The 19,360-nt window shown below is 39.4% G+C and overlaps 1 protein-coding gene across 1 annotated transcript; it reads left to right on the top strand.

Annotated features, from left to right (window-relative positions):
- The first annotated feature begins 196 nt into the window (after positions 1-196).
- Positions 197-11,140, top strand: cunh1orf131 (chromosome unknown C1orf131 homolog). Its single transcript, XM_007898192.2, has 7 exons — positions 197-381; positions 3,584-3,965; positions 5,395-5,451; positions 6,466-6,561; positions 8,426-8,509; positions 9,220-9,263; positions 10,567-11,140. Exons 2-7 carry the CDS (start codon positions 3,690-3,692, stop codon positions 10,679-10,681), a joined length of 672 nt encoding a protein of 223 aa, XP_007896383.2. The 5' UTR covers positions 197-381; positions 3,584-3,689; the 3' UTR covers positions 10,682-11,140.
- The last annotated feature ends 8,220 nt before the right edge of the window (positions 11,141-19,360 follow it).

The following is a 19,360-nucleotide window of genomic DNA, read 5'->3' as shown; positions in this document are numbered from 1 at the left end:
TGATTGTGACGACGCGGGGATGAGCGCGCGCGCACGCACGCAGCTCCTTGCCCCGCCCCCTCCCGCGAGGATCGACCCACGCGCTTCTATTGGAATAACCGGTCCCTCTCAATTACCCCCCCCCCCCCCCCCCCCCGCTCCCCGCACGCGCGCGGGCGCACACGCACGCACAAGAATGGGTTCACGCACAACGTCATTACGCTGAGCGTTGGTTATACGGTCAGAGCAGCGCGGAGGCTCCACGCGAGCCGCGGACTCACTGAGGGAGCGCTGGGAGTCAGTGGGCGGCGGCGGCCATGGAGGACAGCGGCGGTGAGAGCAGCGGCGGTGAGGGCACCGAACAGCTCCTCGACACCATCGTCAAACACCTTTACCAGTTCGGTAAGAGCGGCCCCGACCCCGCGCGGCGCAACCGACCTCTGGAGCGGCCCGGAGCTGTCCCACGGGCCGGGCCGGGCCGGTGGGGGCAGGGCCGGGGGGGCAGGGCCGGGGGGGAGGGGGCAGAGGTGAGCGCTGACTCCAAAGCCCTGACGGGTGACGTGGTCCCAACTGGACCTGCGGTTTGCCAGACAGTGAGTTCTCGCTCAGTGGCAGATGTTGGGCCTCAGCACCGCCCCCCACACCACCACCACCACAACAACAACAACAACATTACGTTTGTAAAGCGCCTTTCACGTCGGGAGGAGGTCCCACGGCGCTGGACAGTCAGAGTTACAGACCCGAGCTGGGGGTTGGGGTGGGGGGGGGGAAGCGGGGAGATCGAAAGCGCGGTCGAAGACGGGGGGTCTTGAAGGTGGCGAAGGGGAGGGACTGTGGGATGGAGTTCCAGAGGGTGGGGGCAGAGTGGCGGAAGGCCCGCCCATCGCTAGCGAGGCGGGGGACGTGAGGCAGGCCGGAGCCGCAGAGCGGAGGGAGCGGGCAGGATGGGAGGGGGTTAGGAGGTCGCAGAGGTAGGGGGGAGCAAGACCATGGAGGGCTTTGAAGGTGAGGACCAGGATCTTGAACCGTGTCCTCTGTGTGATGGGAAGCCGGTGGAGTTGGGCGAGGATGGGTGCGATAGGGTCACGGAGCCTAGTCCCCAAACCCTTGGCTCTTGCCAACCTGCGCATAATAAAGTGTGTCAGCCTGGTGCATTGGTAGTATTCTCATCTTAAGTCAGAAAGTTGTGGGTTCAAGCAAATAATGCAGTGCTGGGGCCATGTTGCATTGTCGGAGGTGCCATCCTTCAGATGAGACGTTAAACCGAGGTCCCGTTTGTCAGGAGCAAGTGGATGTCACTATTGAAAAAGAAAAGGATATATTTTCTGGTGTCCTGGCCAACAATCTCCCATATAAGATGTCATTCACGCCATCAACAACATTTATAGAGCGCCTTTCATGTCGGGAGGACGTCCCAAATCGCTGAACAGTCAGGTGTCGGGGCCCGAGCATGGGGGAGGGGTGGTGTAGGGGTGAGGGAAGGCAGAGAGGTGGGAGGGCGACCAAGAGCACGGTCGAAGAGAAGGGTCTTGAGACTGGCCTTGAAGGAGGCAAGGGAGGAAGCGAGGCGAAGGGACCGTGGGATGGAGTTCCAGAGTGTGGGGGCAGAGAGGCTGAAAGCCCGGTCATCGATGAGACATGGAGCAGGTCGGAGCCCGCTGAACGGAGGGAGCGGGCAGGTTGGTAGGGAGTCAACAGGTTAGAGAGGTAGGAGGGGGCAAGGCCATGGGTGGCCTTAAAGGTGAGGATGAGGATCTCGATCACTGGGGGATGGGAAGCCAGTGGAGTCGGGCGAGGGTGGGAGTGATGGGGTCACGGAGCCTGGTGCGTGAGAGAACACGAGCTGCAGAGTTTTGGATGATCTGCAGCTTGTGAAGGGAAGAGTTGGGAAGGCCGATGAGGAGGGAGTTCCCGTAATCGAGCCTTGATGTAACAAATACGTGGGTGAGGGTTTCGGCAGTTTGAGGGGTGAGGCAGTGGCGGAATCTGGCAATATTGGGGGTGGTGGTAGGCAGTGCCGGTCATGGCGCAGATGTGGGGGAGAAAGTTCAGGGTCAAACAAGACACCCAGGTTCCTGACTGGCTTAGTGAGGTTGAGTGTGCAGCCATGGAGGCTGATGCTGCCAGCGCCTGAGGTGTGGAGGCGCTGGCACGAGCCAACCAAGAGGGCCTCAGTCGTGCTGACGTTGAATTGGAGAAAGTTTGCCCTCATCCAGGTTGTTTGTGGGACATTGTGGTGTGCAACTGGCTGCCACCTTTTACCCACAAAATACACAGTCAATCAACTTTACAGTATATCCTGTGATGTGCTTTAAGACTTCTCAACAATGTGATAAGGTACTATATCAAGCATTATTATAAACCATTGTCTAGCAGAGTACCAGAAGTTAAATTGGTTCATAGCAAACATCCGTGCCATTCCTGAGCTCTTGGCAAATGCACAAGGGTGTCCAGGTCAGCTGGAGTTGTAGCTGGACCATTATTTTGAGCTTTCAGGAATTGCAAATTGTTAAGCACAGAGATACAATACAAAATTACATTTGTAAAGCGCCTTTCATGTCGGGAGGATGTCTCAAGGAGCTGGATTGTCCAAGGGCTCAAGCTGGGGTTGGAGGCCAAGGGGTCGAGGGATGTGGATCGAGAGAAAGAGTAGCAAATTAGCAGGCAGCAAGAATCTTTCCAGACTCTGGTTAGCTTAGACTCAGTGACTGAGTGGGTTTTGTGTGGTGTCAATACTCTTATTTTTGGGTGCAATGATTGGGAAATAAACTTACTGTATGGAGTACAGTAAAACAAGTTACAAGTCACAATTGGATTAGTCAGGACCATAACATTTAATATGATTTGCGCGAAGTCCGAACTGCAAGCAAACTGTATATTAATCAATAATCTGCACTGCGCATGTGTAATTTAATGCTGCCAGTAAGTGCACATGCTGTAGTTCATTACTGTAGCCGGTAAGTGCACATGTGGTGACGGGTCAAGACTAACTTTCCCGTCATTTTGACCATCACCCCATGAGCACTTATTGGTAAGCATTGGAATCACATTGAATCATGGGAAATGCGTCAACAGATCAAGTCTATGTTCCCCGCGATTCATTGCAGCCAACTGGTAAGTCCACATGGTCGACAGGCCAAGGCATTATTTCCCATGATTTAAGGCAGCTGTTAAGTGCGGAAGTAATGGAGAGTAGCCAGTGGGGTTACAAGTTAAGAGGTGATTAATACGATTAGTGCAAAGCAATCTAAAATGTCTTGACAGGAACCTAAATGGTACTTGGGTGAATGTACTACTTAGGCAATTATACGATTTATAAAGATAAGACGTGTGCGAGTTTTGCTGTAGTATGAAGATAAGAACTTGGTTGGAGGACTTTCTTATTCATTTAAACCAAAGATATCAGCTGCATTATTTCTACATTGAATTTACTGTTTCAGTTTGAGTTACCCAATATCAGCACTAACAGTTTGGAGATACAACATCTCACTATTTTTATAATGGGTATAAATTTATGTAAAATTGGGGTTGCTTTTATAATTCCAAAGAGTTTGTACCCATTAATCCAGATGAGCCTTTTTAACCTTTTTAAAAATTATTGCAGGAGAAGCAGCAATTGATGAAATAAACAGAAGGAAACAAAGAAGATCAAACCAGAGAAGGTTGAAGAAAAAATAGTTTGTTCAGATGTTGCTGACCAAGATAATCAGATGGTCCCTTGCACCAGCATTTTCTCAAGGACAAATAGTATGCTCACAATGAAAGCCCTAAAACCCATCCGTGGCGCTGCAAAATGCCTTGCAGAGATGCAAGCTGAACTTCTCAATCCTGCCTGGGATTGTGCAATGCCTACAGAGACGAAGAACATAAGCACTGATAATGGCAATCTTACTGTAAATAAGAAGAGGCAAGTCGAAGTAGTAACGTTTACAGATCCTTCCAACAAGAGGAAGAAACTTCCACCAGTTACTGAAGAGGATCAAAAAGTAATTATGCTTCATTAGTCTCAAAAGGGATAGATTAAACGCAACAATACTTTATTTAGTTCATATTATGCTAATCAGTGCATTCAGAATTCTAAAATGTATTTGTAAATATAGATCTTTTGCCACTTTTATGCAATGGAATCTGGAGCATGGATTGTAACACTGAGGGAGAGGTGCTGACACTCGGCGCTTTTTTTCCTGTACCCACTGCTTCAAGCACTTGATTCAAGCACTTCCCTTTGCATTGCTGAAAAAGGCACAACACACAGCATAAGTGTTGTGATTGCATCGTGCATGTGAAAACTCTTTAAAAGTTTATTATCTTGATCGACATTACAAAGTAACATAGACTGGTAGATGGGCAGGAATATTAGGCAATTGCCACTTTTATTTCTTGAGAGTGGCCATCAAGACAATGAACCTCAGTGGTTTATTTTCAGACAAATGTAATTCGTCTGACACAATTGAATGTTTCTTGCTAGCACCAACCCTTTTCATCATGAAGATTGAGAACACTTGTTGGGAGATCTGACTCGAGAAAGATCTAGCTAATTTGTCGCTGGAAATTTGACTGCTGTTCATTATTGGGTTGCTAACAGGTGATCTTGCTAATGCAGGCAAACTTGTAATGCAAAAGCAGGAATAGAATTTACACTTATTTGAAAAACTGTTGAGATTTACTATTTCTATATGTAGTTGCATGTATGTATACACAAGATACTAAGGAATATGAAGGAAAGGTGGGGCAATTTGTTTGGGAAAGAAAGAACTACAATAAAATGGTTGAGGAGGTTTGATGGCCTCAATGGCATACTTCAATGACATATTCCTTTGTATCCAAGTAACCTATAACCTCTGGGTTATATCTTATTTCAGAAGGAGCCATTTATGTAGGGAAATTAAAGATGTGATTGACCTTTTTGATTTTACAGATGGATGAATTGACTGTGATTTCTCTTAACTGAAATGAAGAATGCTTTACTCTAGATTTAATGTATAATGGGGATCAAATCGAGGAGTGAAAATGCGTCTGCTGGAGATATCCTCAAAATGTAACTGATGTGAAGTAGCCAAGATCTGGCATCAGTCATTTTTTTCCTTTTTTCAAATTTGTATTTTGGAAGTGCTTCTTTCATTTTTTTGTTCATATAAAGGCTTGTATTTTATAGACTTTTTCAAAGGGATGATTACGTATTTATAGTTAGTAAAATAGGATGTAAATGACTGATTTACTGGTTGATTGAATTTTTACCCATGTGAAAAAGAGTCACCATATGTTATGTTATTTAACTATTCCACTCAATTTTAATTTTAAAATGTACTCGGTGGGATTGGGGGACAGTAAGCAGTGAAACAATCTGCATTCTAGTCTGATGAAAATATCACTGTGCTGATACAAGTGAATTAAAGTGCATTTTTTTAAAATTAGATGGAACAAACTAATCTGCAGAATGATAAGGAACAAAAAATATTTAATTTGGAGAAGGTAAGTCTTACTGTTCCATTACTAATTGTTTTCTGTAAAAGTTCAAATGAGTTTTAAAGGTTCAATGGATACAGCTGTTGTGTAATATTCACCTTTCATTAAGTGTTATATTTGAATTGTTATCTGCCTTTCAACAGATATTATTGTAATTGGATGCAAAGATGCATGATATAGAATATTTTTGACTTCAATAGAAATAAGTTTTGAATATCAACAAAATTGCACTCTTAAATACGTGAATGCACAACCACGTAGAAGTTCATAATGTCTCTTGACAGTTTATGTTTTGTACACACTGCAGCTGTTTTTTCTTGGAGAAAATGTTTCACCACGAACTAAATATGGCAGCTGCAAGCAGTTGTTTGAATCCTTGGGAGCTGCATTGAGGTTTCCAGCTGTATGTGAGGAATGTGGACACTAAGAGACTAACTATATTGGTTATTAGAAAGTTTGTTTTTAATTGTAAATCAAAAAATTACTGATGTAAGATCATTGCCAAAAAAATCAAATTTATAATTACAGAGTTATTAGAACACAGAATGCCCAGCTAAAAATAGTGATTGAAGCAGAATCCATAATAGTTTATAGGTGAATTAGAGAAATACTGAAAGGTAATGGCAAAGGGTAGGTCTAAATGATTGGCTGTTTTTAGGGAGCATAGACAAGATGTTTCAAAACGCCTCTACTGTAAAATTCTGAGATTCTCTTGCAGTATGAAAATAGACCCAAAAGTTTTTATAAAGGGTACTTAGTCCTTGTACTATAAACAGTGTTCTATTTGTACCTGTGGTAGAAGCCATTGAAGTGATGGGTTCCAGCCCTCATATGGTACTTCTCTGAATTGGTTAATATTTTTGTGTTTCCATTATGCTATTGTATTATAATAGGCAGCTTTCTGTTCTAATACACATTTTAATTTAACAAGCTAAGTAACTGTAAATGGATGTTTATGATATATAGTATATAGGCGTCAAAGAAAGTTCAGTCTTACTGTTCAGCCATTTCCACTTACAGACTCGTCTGGAAGTGCACAGGTTTGGTATCACAGGCTACAAAAAGGAAGAGCAAAGAGTGTTTGAAAAGGAACGAGCTATTATGCTTGGTGCTAAGGTATGTCATATTATAACAGTAGTAAATTTCATTATAGTATTACAAAATATTCTTTCAGTATTTCAATAGTAAGAACCCATTGTGTGTCCATCTGGCTTAGTTGGCAGCACTCTCACCTCTGAATCAGAAGGTTGTGTTTCCAGGCCCCACGTAAGGGCTTTCAACTCTGACACTCGAATGGAGTGCTGGGATTGTGTTGCATTGGTGGTGGTGGTGTCATTTGGATGAAGCGTTAAACCAAGATCCCTATTTGTTCAGGTGCCAGTTAAAGATTCCATGGGACCAATTAATAATCCTTCCATTTGATATATAGCGCCTTATCACATCTTCTTACATGTCTCAAATCGCTTCACAGAATATACTGTAAAGTGAATTGACTGTATATTTTCTGGGGAAACGTGGCAACCAATTGCACACAGCGTATCCCACAAACAATGTGGATTGAGTGACGAAATTATTAATTTTTTTTTAAAAGGGATTATTTCCCCTGGAAAAGCGATCCGACAGTCGACTAACAACCGGGTTCCTACTTACTGCTTAGTAAACAGGTGTGTGGAGTAAGGAAACTTGCCCAACATTTCGCCCTGTCGGGAATCGAACCCGGGTCCTCTTGCTTGCGAGGCGAGTCCTCTAACCACTAAGCTACAGGATTCAACTCCAGTTGGGGAAAAATAAGGAATTTCTCTCGGTTTGCAGGCCAACAATTCCCCAAATAAAATTGGTCACTCATTTTGTGGCTGTTTGTGGGCCATTGCTGTGTGCAAATTCTATGGCGCATTCGCCTACAAATAGACACTCACTACATCTTCACATTAAAATTCTTTGAAGTGCTTTGAAACATTTCATCAGTACGATAAGGCAGTATATCAAATGTAAGGATTGTAAGGTATTTGGAAAGTAGTTAAAATCTTAGGGGACCTAAAGGATGTTGCAAAAGATAAACGAGAGAGTAAATGTATTAACTATTTCTTGGAAGTTTTTAACCATAGAGGGCAATAAAACATGCCACAAACACCACATGTATCCTGTGAATTCTGGAATTCAACATGAGCAAGACAGAAGCTCTCAACAGACTCAAGGGACTGGAAGCAAATAGTTGCCTTGGGGCAGATGATCTGTATTTCTGTATTTGAAGAGAGATTTGTGAAGCACTGTCAGAAATTTTAATTGAGCAGTCAATACTGGAAGAATCTTACTGTGGAATCAGTCTTTGGTTGCTGACAGAAATTCCTTCCTTTTTCAAATAGTCCATAAAGTGTAAATCCCTGGGTTGATCTCTTGCAGGTGAGAGACACCTGACTGACCAAAAGTAAATGTCAAAATCCCCTAATTATACAGTGCTCTGGCCAGCCCTTACCTGGTGTACTGGATACAGTTCTGGTTGCCAGGCTGTAAAGGAACTGCAGAAGACATTTATGCTCCTGAGTCTGAAGTCTGATCCTTGTTGAAGCGATAAAACAACTACTAAGATAAGGCTCCTCAGAATTAAAAAAAGGTGTCTAAGCGGGGGCTTGCAAAAGTATATTAGATACTTAATGAGATCAAATGAAATCTTTCAAATATTGCCAAGGTATTGTGGGATAAGAGGATATAGATTCAGGCATTCCAGCATAAGAAACAAAACTTGTTATCTATATGTCCCTTCAGTCAGGAACTGCCAGGAAAAGGGGAACACAGGGAAAAGAGATGATGAGTGGTACTGGGGATAAATATGTGTTTGAATGGTAACATGAAGGGATTGCTGGAAGTTAACAATCTATTGGAAATTTGCTAATTTTAAGCGCAGTGCTACAAATGCTGAGCGGAAGTTCACAATCCAGTTCTTACAAAACTACTGTTTGCATCTGGTTTGTTTCATTTTTAGCCCCCAAAACGTGAATACGTGAATTACAAGGATTACCAAGAATTCATCAAAAAGAAGGCAATTGCAGAACAAGAAATGAAAATGGTTAGTGTTTTGCGCCTTTTTGAAGTTTTTCTTTTATTCAAGGATATTTGCTGAATCTGATTCTGGATTTACAGATTACATTGTATAAATCCTGATGCTTGTAAAGTAACAGGAGCTGGTCGAAGATGTATACTGAAGTCTAAGAAATGTGCTTTGAAATCTTAAAACCTACCAAGAATATTAAATCATTACTTCTTCCTGATTAATGATGATGAAATCATCAGATCACATAACCTTTATACACAGCAGTATAAAATGTTTTATCTTTGCATTATAAAATGTTTTCAAGCTTGCAAAACATTTGTTCCCTTGCTGTACATGCATCAGATTCTAATTGTCAAAACTCGTTGTTCTCTCATAATATTCTTTGTTGGTCGGGTTCAGCCTTCAGGCAAGTGCATTTTATGCATTTAAATGTTTGGAGCATTTCTTTGTAAACTTTTGCTGAATTTGTTTCCCCTCTGCTCAGCGGGCTCCGGCCTGCTTCACGTCCCCCTCCTTGCTTGCCCCACTATTGGCGGGCCTTCCGCCTCTCTGCACCCACCCTCTGGAACTCCATCCCGCAGTCCCTCCATCGCCACCTTCAACTGCACTTTCGATCACCCTGCTTCCCCCCCACCCTCCCCCAGCTCGGGTCCATAACGTCTGTCCAGCGCCTCCTGACATGAAAGGTGCTTTACAAATGTAATTTTGTTGTTGTTGTACTTTAGAACCCAAATTTGCCACAATCGAAGAAAAAGAAAAAAACAGAAAGGTGAGCAATTATTGGGGGAATTTAGTGTTTTATCTAGATATGTTAATTTTGTTGTAATTGTCGCTAAAAATTCTACCTAAAGTTTTTTTTAACTAAAGAACAGTCAATATTAACAGCTGAAATATTGTTATGTTCTAGTTTTTTTGTGGAACTCACCAAGTTGCTATTTGTGATCCACAAACCACACTTATTTTTATAATCTGCAGTGAAACATTTTCCCTTTCTTCAGAGAAAGATATATAAAATCCTATTTTAAGTCTTATTTACAATCACTGCAAAGGAAAGTCTACTATCATTTGTTGGAAACAAATTGAGTTTTTAAGAAAAAAATCAACCAATTTAGATTTGTAAGTCACATTCTGAAATATCTTCTGAAAAGTAGTTACTCTAAACTATTATTGGATCATTTTAATCTGAACACAGACTTGGTTTCATTCCTAATATTTAAAATTTTGAAAGAAAGTATTCCTATACCCTCTTAGATCTCATTGCATTTGAATCTGTTTGTGGGACATTGCTGTGTGCATCTAGCTGCTGTGTTTCACCCACAAAGTACAGTCAATCCACTTTACAGTATAACCTGTGGAAGTGCTTTGAGATGTCTGAATGAAGTGATAAGGTGCTATATCTAATGAAAGGATTATTATCAACCATTGCCTGGCAGAGTACCAGAAATCATCAGTGCCATTCCTGAGCTCCTGGTAAATGCACAAGGGTGTCCAAGCTGATTTGCCCCCTTTTCACCTTCCCTTTGAGCAATGAAAATCTCTTGCTCAGCATCTTCCAGTAAAGAATTTTAATTCTTGTTATAAAACAATTTGTATACATCCAGAAACGTTTGCATCCTATATATTGATTGGATTACCTGCATATTGTGCCCAATCTTGAAAATCCGGTTAAGCTTTGGACTGCAATAGCTGTGGTTTGTTGGACTCAAACTTTACCAATGATTGGTAATTTCAGCTTGCAATCAGAACTGAATTGAACCTTGCCTTTAATATCTACATTATCTTCATTTATTTCTATGATGTGTATTAAAGCTGAATCAGGAACACAAGTCAGGATGAGAAAAGCTATTCAGTCCACTGAAGCCAACCCTTTGCTAATTTGGTAGCTACTGTAATTAGATTAATTAATTAGATGCAGAACTGCTTACATTTTTATTTCAGCCATTCTGCAACATCAGCATTTCACTAACCTACTACAAGAGAACTTCAATAAGTAAATGATGATTAACCTGTGGTAAACTTATGCATCATATTGCATGAAGAATTGACTTTAAAAATTGATTTTGTTTCCATAGGAGGACCAAAAGGAAGACTGACGTAGTACCAACTGGTCAAGTTGGAAGATTTAAAAATGGGGCACTGGTTCTTAGTGATCGTGATATTAAGAGAATCAAAGCAAGCTCAAGATAGAATTAGACTTGTACATATTTTTCAAGACATTTTCCATTTCAATGAATGAAACATCGAGACATCTGCTACTTCTTTAAATGAGTTTTATCCCAAAAAGTTGTATTAACTGTTATTGCAGCTAATTAATATTATTGAAGAGGTGCCTCTACCTGATTTGTAGTAATTAAATACCATTGATGTTACTGTTTTAGTTTGTGTTTTAACTTCAGTGCTTCTACAGTAAATGTTGTCAAACTTCCCTGAGTTTACAGATGACAGTGTATTTAAACAAGCACTTCAGAGTAGTGACATCAAAATCCCAAAAGAAATGTACAGGGTACAGAGATAAAACTTTGAATTCCTGGTTTGTTTACGTGAGCTATGAATTCACATTTGTTGACTATATGCAGAACGTGCTGCCTAAATATGGGAATAAGCTGCCATTTAATACAGTCCAGAGAATAAACATATCCAACTCTAGAATGTGGGTTTTATTAGAACTGCATGAGGCTGGAATAACTGCTTATTTCAGATTGCTTATGTTGCTGGTTAAAAATCCCAAATTCAATGTAAGCATTTGATTAGTTAAAAACTGCCTGGTACACAACAAAAGGAGGAAAGCTATTCTAGTGCTGGAGTAACAAATAAATCCCCCAAATAAAATTGATCACTCATTCAGTTTCTCTCCATGGACTCTCCTTCATCCCCCATTTTCAGATCACACCTAAAGCCTTTCCTCTTCGACCACGCTTAGTCACCTCCCCCAGCTTGGTGTCAGGCTCCTCCACTGTTAAGCACTCGAAGATGCCCCTTATGAAGGGCGCTATTGCGTGTGCAACTTGGTTGCCATGTTTCACCCACAAAATACCATTTTACAGTAGTATATCCTGTGAAGCGTTTTGAGACCGATGACGTAAAGCACAATATCAAATGCAAGGATTATTAATTCCATCATAAATTGAAGTAATTCTGTTTAATTGGTAATTGTAAATCGTAACAACCAGATTTATTTCATTAACAAATTCTGCTAGTTACACCAAACACTTATTTTTGGCACAATACAATTTATGAAAAGAGAAGCTATAACTACAATATTTACTCCAATGATGTAATACACAAGACCATTAAGTGACAAACAGAATATTAATATAAAACACAAATGCCAAACTATCCGATATACATAGAAAGTTTTTTTTCTTAGGAAATTCTCTAGTCACAAAAAGAATTAACAAAAAATCAGCGGGCCGGCCGCTTAACATTCTAATTGTTGGTTAAACATTGAAACAAGTTCAAATACAAAATCTTAAGTGAATAGAGCTTGGCAATTTCTATCTGTAATGCAAGCCTTTTACATCCTGAAGCCAAATATAGTAACGGACTAGATTCCTTCTATAGGTGCTGTATGCTCAAGTAATTCTCAAATGTTTCTATCACCATGGGGGAGGGGACAGAATATGAGGATATACCTCTACAGAAGGATTTTTCTTGAAACAAAACGTGACTTCTTGTTATGTCACAAGATTGCAAATTAATTCCGCTAATACCAATCTTCATTATGTTCAGGTGCTTTTAAGACCAAGTTGAAATATAAAGCTGCATGAAGCCATAATTTTTTCAGGTCACTGAAAAAATAATTAGCACCTAAAAAATTGCAAATGCATTCAATTCAATTTGGTGATCTAATCTATGAAATAATAAAATGTGATGACATTAAAATTAAGAATCAAAACTGACCAAATGACATAAATAAATAGCACAGTTGTAAGGGTTTGCATTGATAGATAAGCCTTAGACATTTTGCTTAACCAACTATAATCACGAGTGAAATCAGTTAGTGTTTTGAGTTTGGCCAGAAAAAGCATAACATTTAGTAAACCAGTCATTTAAAAAAAATCTCAAGATTAGTGTGATCCTTTTCTTCTTAAGTTTTTTTTATTGTTGAAATGTTGAAAGTTAATACATTAACATAACTTCAAATAAACAACAGCTATCTTGAGAATAGTGAAGCACCTTATAAATGATAACCACATTAGACCACAGAACAAAATGCCAACCTATATTGTATATTCTCAATATGTAATTCTTTAGTCCACAGCCAGATATTTTATAATTAACTATTCCAGCTATTAGACCCCAACCAGTATCCATTTAACATTTTCAATGCCCAATTTTAATCTCTTTAAAACATTCTTTCAGTGAAAACCATTTCACCTAAATATCCAATTAGGGATATTGTAAATTCTCCAATAGAAGAGATTCTGTTTTGATGCAACACACGTGATATTTTCAGTAAAGTATTTACATTTGGATCCAAGGTTTTCAAACAGACTAATCGTGAGGTTTACTGTGGCACAAATTTTTAGTCAGTCTTATCAATTCTAATATGTTCTAGAATGGGGTAATGTTGAGGTCTTTATTTAAAGTGTCCTGAAACAAAACCAAACTATGCCGAGGTAGGTTTTCTTAAACTGAAGGTCATTTAATAATCACAAGTTACTACAATTTTCAGTGCATCTAAAATGTGTTCCATCCACCCTGGACATCTGTTTTATGCCCATTTCATACTGTGGCTTTTATGGAAATTTGATGTGAAGCATCATTACAAAAACACTATAAATCAGGTCCAACGTTAAAATTTGTTTTGGAGCCTGGCTGCTGATCCAACCTTGAAGGTGGATTCAACAGAATATTGATTTGTACAGCTAACATATCATCACTACTAAAAAAAATAAAGTGCAGAATTCTGTAAATAGCCCACATGAAGAGTATTCCTCGTCTCCCACCCTCATAAGAGCAATTGAGAATGGGAAATCTAAACGCAACTGCTCTGAAATGATTTACTGGTGAAAGTAATGTCTAGAGTATCACCAAAGAGTTCAACGTGCATCGAGTCCACGAGTATAAAACCAGGTATAAAATGCTTGTAAATGGATAAAGTTTCCATTCTGAGCACAAGCCAATGCGAAGCTGCTTGACATATGTAAAATGAATTGATTAATTCAAATTAAAAATACAGATGCATAAACTTTTCCTGCAAAATGCCTTCTTTACATTTATAGCCAATTATTGGTCGGGGAAAAATAAGTTACTTTTTCCCTCCTTTTACAATCTAATTTTTAAAAGTTACCTTTAAAACCAGCTCCAAATGCAATTCTTGTCATACATTACAACAGAAGTGTACGGGAAAAAAAATAAACATGACAACCTTGAAATGAAATTAACATAGCTACTAAATTTTCATTGAAATGTCAATCCAATGCAATGATCTTATCCAATTCTAATCTTCATGAGGTTATTTTGAGTCAAAACATAAAATGGCATAGCCATAAGGTCACAATTTTAGTGACAGGCTGTACTGTTTCTATTACAATAGTTTTGAGTTTAACACTCTTCAGAAAACATTATTACACTATTAACTATGTTCAGCATAATAGCCAGGCACTATCATTAAAATGGCTGGCAGTGATTCAGTTCGTAAACAATGCCTATTATTTGGATTCTGGGCCTGATAATGCCATCTGTAAAAATGCTCAATTTCTAGTTTTATTTCAGTGTTAATACTCTTTAATATTTAATTGTCTTTAGTATTTGTATTACAAGTAGTCTATAAATGAATTTAAAATATTGTAGTTCATTTAACAGTTTATAACAATACATTCATAAACTATCAAATTCTGCTGTAACAAAGTATTAAAAACATCTTAACTTGATTTTTAAAAACAAAAACGAGTAAAGGTACCTGACTTTTAAGGATTTCGACTATTCACAAAATCGCAATTTTGAAAAATTTAGAAATATTTTTCAGATTATGAACTGACTTTATTAAGAACGTGATAAAAACATACTAACAGTATACTCTTTGGAATTTCAGCAAACATCTTACCTTTAAAATAGTACACATTAATTATTCAGTTTCTGCATTTATTAAAATGTATTTAACCAAATAGAAATTATTTTTCAATAAGATCGTAATGGATAGTTCAGAATGCTAGCCCCTCTCAAAGCTCTAATTTAATCAAAACTTAATCCTAGTTACAAAAACATTTGAAAATCACAGCTATTCACATTGAACGTTGTAACAAATTCATCAAATGATAATAAACATCTTGAAGGGATTATGTTGTTGATAATTAATTTTTAATCTCAACTGATCTTCAGAAGATTGTACAACCCTTTGTGGATCTCACGTAAAGGTTTGCAGTGATTTTTGTAGAGGATTCAAACAAGTTAATGGACCGGTCATATCTTTTTTATAAATTAACAGTTAACTGAAATAGTCTATTCCCTTCATGACACCTTAAAGCAATTCTATGTCAGTGAACTTTACAACTTAGACAACTAAATAAGTATAGCGGAATATTTGGAAAGTAGTCATTAAAATATGTAGAGAAAAAGGCAGAGAAATGAGATTTAAAAATGCCATAACCTATTTAAATATGTTGGAATAGGCTTGATAGACTGAATGTCCTCTTCATGTTGCTATATTCCTATTAAAAAGAGCTGAGTACATTATTTTAAAATTCTCTATAATAATGATTGGAATATTTGCACTGATGCCAAACACACATTCGAATAAATTTTATTCTGGTCATACACAGTTTTAATTTTTTTAAAAATACATTGCAGATTACGGATTAGGGTATAATATGGTCTTTACAATGTGTTGTTTGGAATAGCTACATTTCCAAGACCTGGCATGCTCATAGAGGGTTTGCTAAAATAAGGTAAATTAAAAGAGGCCTCCAACTGAATGAAGCCTCCCAGAATTATTTTAATTACAAGATCACAAAACAAGTTCAGATAAAAAAGGCCCTTTGGCCAATTTGATCTCATCCTTCCAAAATACGATCTTTGGGATATCCTCCCAAGGTATAAGGCTCTACACCAAATGTAAGGATCATTATTAATAATAAATTATCATTTATTATTAATAATAAGAAATACCCACCCTTTCATCCTCCCATAACAGCATGAACCTGTTTTTACACAAACTAGCATCCTGGCCTCAACTAACTGACTTGCCCAACTTTTAAATATAACTGTACTTAAAGACAAACTTTTTCTCATTTGAGGGTGTCACAAATGTATTTACAAAGTGCACCAGTGCCATCTGTTGGCATGTAAGACTATTTCCTTTAATACAACAAAATTACATTTGTATAGCGCCTTTCACGTCAGGAGGAGGTCCCAAGGCGTTGGACAATGTGTTTTGGACCCGAGCTAGGGTTGGGATCGGGGACGGTGGAGGGCAGAAGGAGGGTGACCGAAGGCACGGTCGAAGAGGAGGTTCTTGACCTGGGTCTTGAAGGTGGCAAGGCGGAGGGATTGCGGAACGGAGTTCCAGAGGGTGGTGGCAGAGTGGCAGAAGGCTCGCCCACGAATGGTGGGGCGAGCGAGGCATTGGGAACGTGAAGCGGGCCGTAGCTCGCTGAGTGGAGGGAGGGGCAGGTTTGTAGGGGGGAGCAAGGCCATGGAGGGTTTTGAAGGTGAGGACAAGGATCTTGAACTATATCCTTCCTCTGTGTGATGGGAAGTCAGTGGAGTTCGGCAACGACGGGGATGATAGGGTCACGGAGCCTGTTGCGGGATAAAACACGGGCTGCAGAGTTCTGGATGATCTGCAGCCTATGGAAGGAGGAGTTGGGGAGACCAACAAGCAGGGAATTTGCCTAGTCGAGCCTGGATGTTATGAATGCGTGTATGAGGGTCTCAGCAGCCTGCAGTGTGAGACAGTTGCGGAGGTGGGGGAAGGCAGAGCAGGACATGGCATAGATGTGGAGTAGGAAGGATAGTTGAGGGTCAAATAAAACAAGTGAATGAAGTGCTTTGAAAAGTTGTGCTATGTGAACGGCATTATATAAGAGAAAGTAACTGAACAAGTACGTTTTAAAAGTAATGAAAAGTTCAAATGTTTTACTCATTTTGCAAATAGATTCCTGCATATTTAAATGCTGATTTGAAATCTATTTCACATATTAACCCTGACAGAACATCAACACCAACGAATTGCATTTACAGAGCGTCTTTCAAGGCAGGATGTCCCAAGGCGCTGAACAGTCAAAGGTTTGGACCCAGGTTGGGGGTTGGAATCAAGGATGGGGCAAGGGGGATGGGGGTGGGAGGATGACCAAAGTACGGTCAAAGACCGAAAGAAAGTCTTGAGACAGACCATTAAGGAGGCACGACAAAGGGATCTGGGATGGAGTTTCAGAAAGGATTCCGGGATAGAGGGACAGAAAGGCTGAAAGCCCATCCGCTGATGGTGGGTGCGCAGGGCAGAGTACATGGAGCAGGCCAGCTACCCCCAAGCAGAGAGAGTGGGAAGGTTGATATGATGTTCAAAGGTTGCAGAGGTAGGGAGGGCTTTAAAAGTCAGGATGAGGACTTGAAACTCAATCATATGGGGGATGGAAACCCAGTGAAATTGGGCAAAGATGGGGGTGATCATCTCACAGAGCTTGGAGAGACATCATAAAATGTGTGACATGTAGACAGGAATTTGAATTTTAGTTTTCATTAGCGTTTGTGTTTGAGCTTTCTCCAAGGGAGCAAATTGTCAGTTTCAATTGCATCACTTGGTGCAAAAAGGGGAAGGAAGTGTATTGGGGAGGATTGCTTCCCCTACTGTTCGAGCAGGTGTCACGTGCAGATGGCCCAGGAGCAGAATAAAGCAGATATTTAGGATGGAATAGATTCTGAAAATAAAGACGATAGAACAATGCTCTGATTTAATTAGCTGGCCCTCATATCTTAAATTATATATATATATATATATATATGTATTTAAAAGCTTCAGTTTTGTTCCCTCCTATATGGAGACTCTGAGTTATGTTGAGGTATGGTTCCCTGGGCGCCGGCCGCCCTCCAATACCTTAAATGGACATTCTCTATTTGTGAGCCCAGACACAGTGCCAGACACTGAATGTCACCAGGCTGCTCATCTCTAAGGAGTATCACGGTAAAGTTCAATCCACTCCTTACCCGATTATCCACTTTGCAGTAGGGATCACCGGAAAGCAATCAGGAGCAGAAACCATGGCTGAATTTTTCCCTTCAAGGGATAATGAGGGAAATTGTAGCAGCTCATCTGGTACACTGGCTGGAATCACTGAATTGAGAGCATCCTAGAGATCAAATCTGGTATCTTCCCAGTCTGTATGATTCAGTTTCATAGTCAGCATTAGCCTTACACAAGTCCTTTCTATACCTTGCGCAATTTCTTTGTAGTGTTATACCGCCCTGGCAAAGTTATCTTTTTAAAATTTAACAAAAAAATCATGTTATCACTTTTTCTAATTATAAATGAATATCAAAAGTGCATATTGAAGGAACTTTCATACATAAAAGTTGGCAAACTCTGTTGAATTATACATGCAAAACAGCTGTTTTTCACAATACATTTTTAAGCATATCTTGTATCTACCATCAATACAATTTTACCTTTAAAACCATAATAAATTATACATTAGCAGAACACATGCTTGAAATAACTATCACAAAACACTATTGTATTAAATTTACATTAACTTTTTGCTTTTAATCCATATTGCATCATTTGGTCAACGTACCTTACAGAATCACAAGAGTTTTCTCTCCATATCGTTCCCTAGAACTCCCTTTCCTTACTGAAAATATTGAATGCATAAATATTAAATGAAAAGGGAATCAAAAGCCTTGAATCTGGTGCTGGGAGTGCTTGATCAAAAAATTCCTCTTTGTTAGATCCCATCCATGTAACACAGACCAAACAATGACAAGCAGATGTTCAAGAAAAGCACAGGTTAATACATCCTTAAATTGTCCCTCTCTCCCACTATCTGAGGAAGTGCTTCCTGTCTAATCAGCACTTCCTCCAGACAGACTGAGTTCAGGATACTAATCATTTAGGATGTACAGTTGCACTGAAAATATTTAATATTAAGCACAGCAAATTCAGAGCCAGACATGATGATATAAACAGCAAAGAGGAAGAATAATTAAGCTAATATTGAATAACAATGGTGGGGACTTCACTTGAGTGACCTTTTATCAATGTGTCACAATAATGAGAATCAGCTACATCTGTTTGGTACATTTTGAAATAACTGCCTCAGATTGTACTGTAGAAAAATCTAGCTCTTTACTTGCAGATTTAATACTGATACTTTATTGGGATCCAAAATAGACTTGGATTTTTATTAGCTTTATGTTAAAGTAATACCATAGATTGCTTTATTGTTTATTAAATTATCCATATTTTCTACACTTAAAACTTTGAGAGAAAAAAACCTTTGAGAATTAGATTTTTTGTTTTATCCACAATCTCTATGCTAGGAGCCCTCATTGCTACAAAATCCTCATTTCTTTCAAGGGCAGAGTCAAGCCTATAGAAATGTTGACATTGACTCCCAACACCTCTCTTTGGTCAGCCTAATAGTAGGAATACTTGAGTGATATCAGAAACCATAGTCTACCAGGCAGTTTTTCTTCAGTCCCCTAAATAATAGTTGACTACCTAACTCACCTTTCTGAGGAAGATCACAGTTAGAACATCCAACAAGGCATTTTTAACAAAAGTCTCCAAGTTGAAAATCTAATATGGGATACCAAGTTAACAATTATCCAGTAATCAGTTCCCATTAAATGAAATTGCAAGCACCGTATTATAGAACAGCATAATTTTTAAAGGAGCTGTAGTCTCTAATTTGGCCCTAAACAACT

Source organism: Callorhinchus milii, unplaced genomic scaffold, assembly GCF_018977255.1.
Source record: "Callorhinchus milii isolate IMCB2004 unplaced genomic scaffold, IMCB_Cmil_1.0 Scaffold3, whole genome shotgun sequence".
NCBI lineage: Eukaryota > Metazoa > Chordata > Chondrichthyes > Chimaeriformes > Callorhinchidae > Callorhinchus > Callorhinchus milii.
Note: the sequence above shows the minus strand (reverse complement) of the source record. Positions and strands in the feature narration are given on the sequence as shown.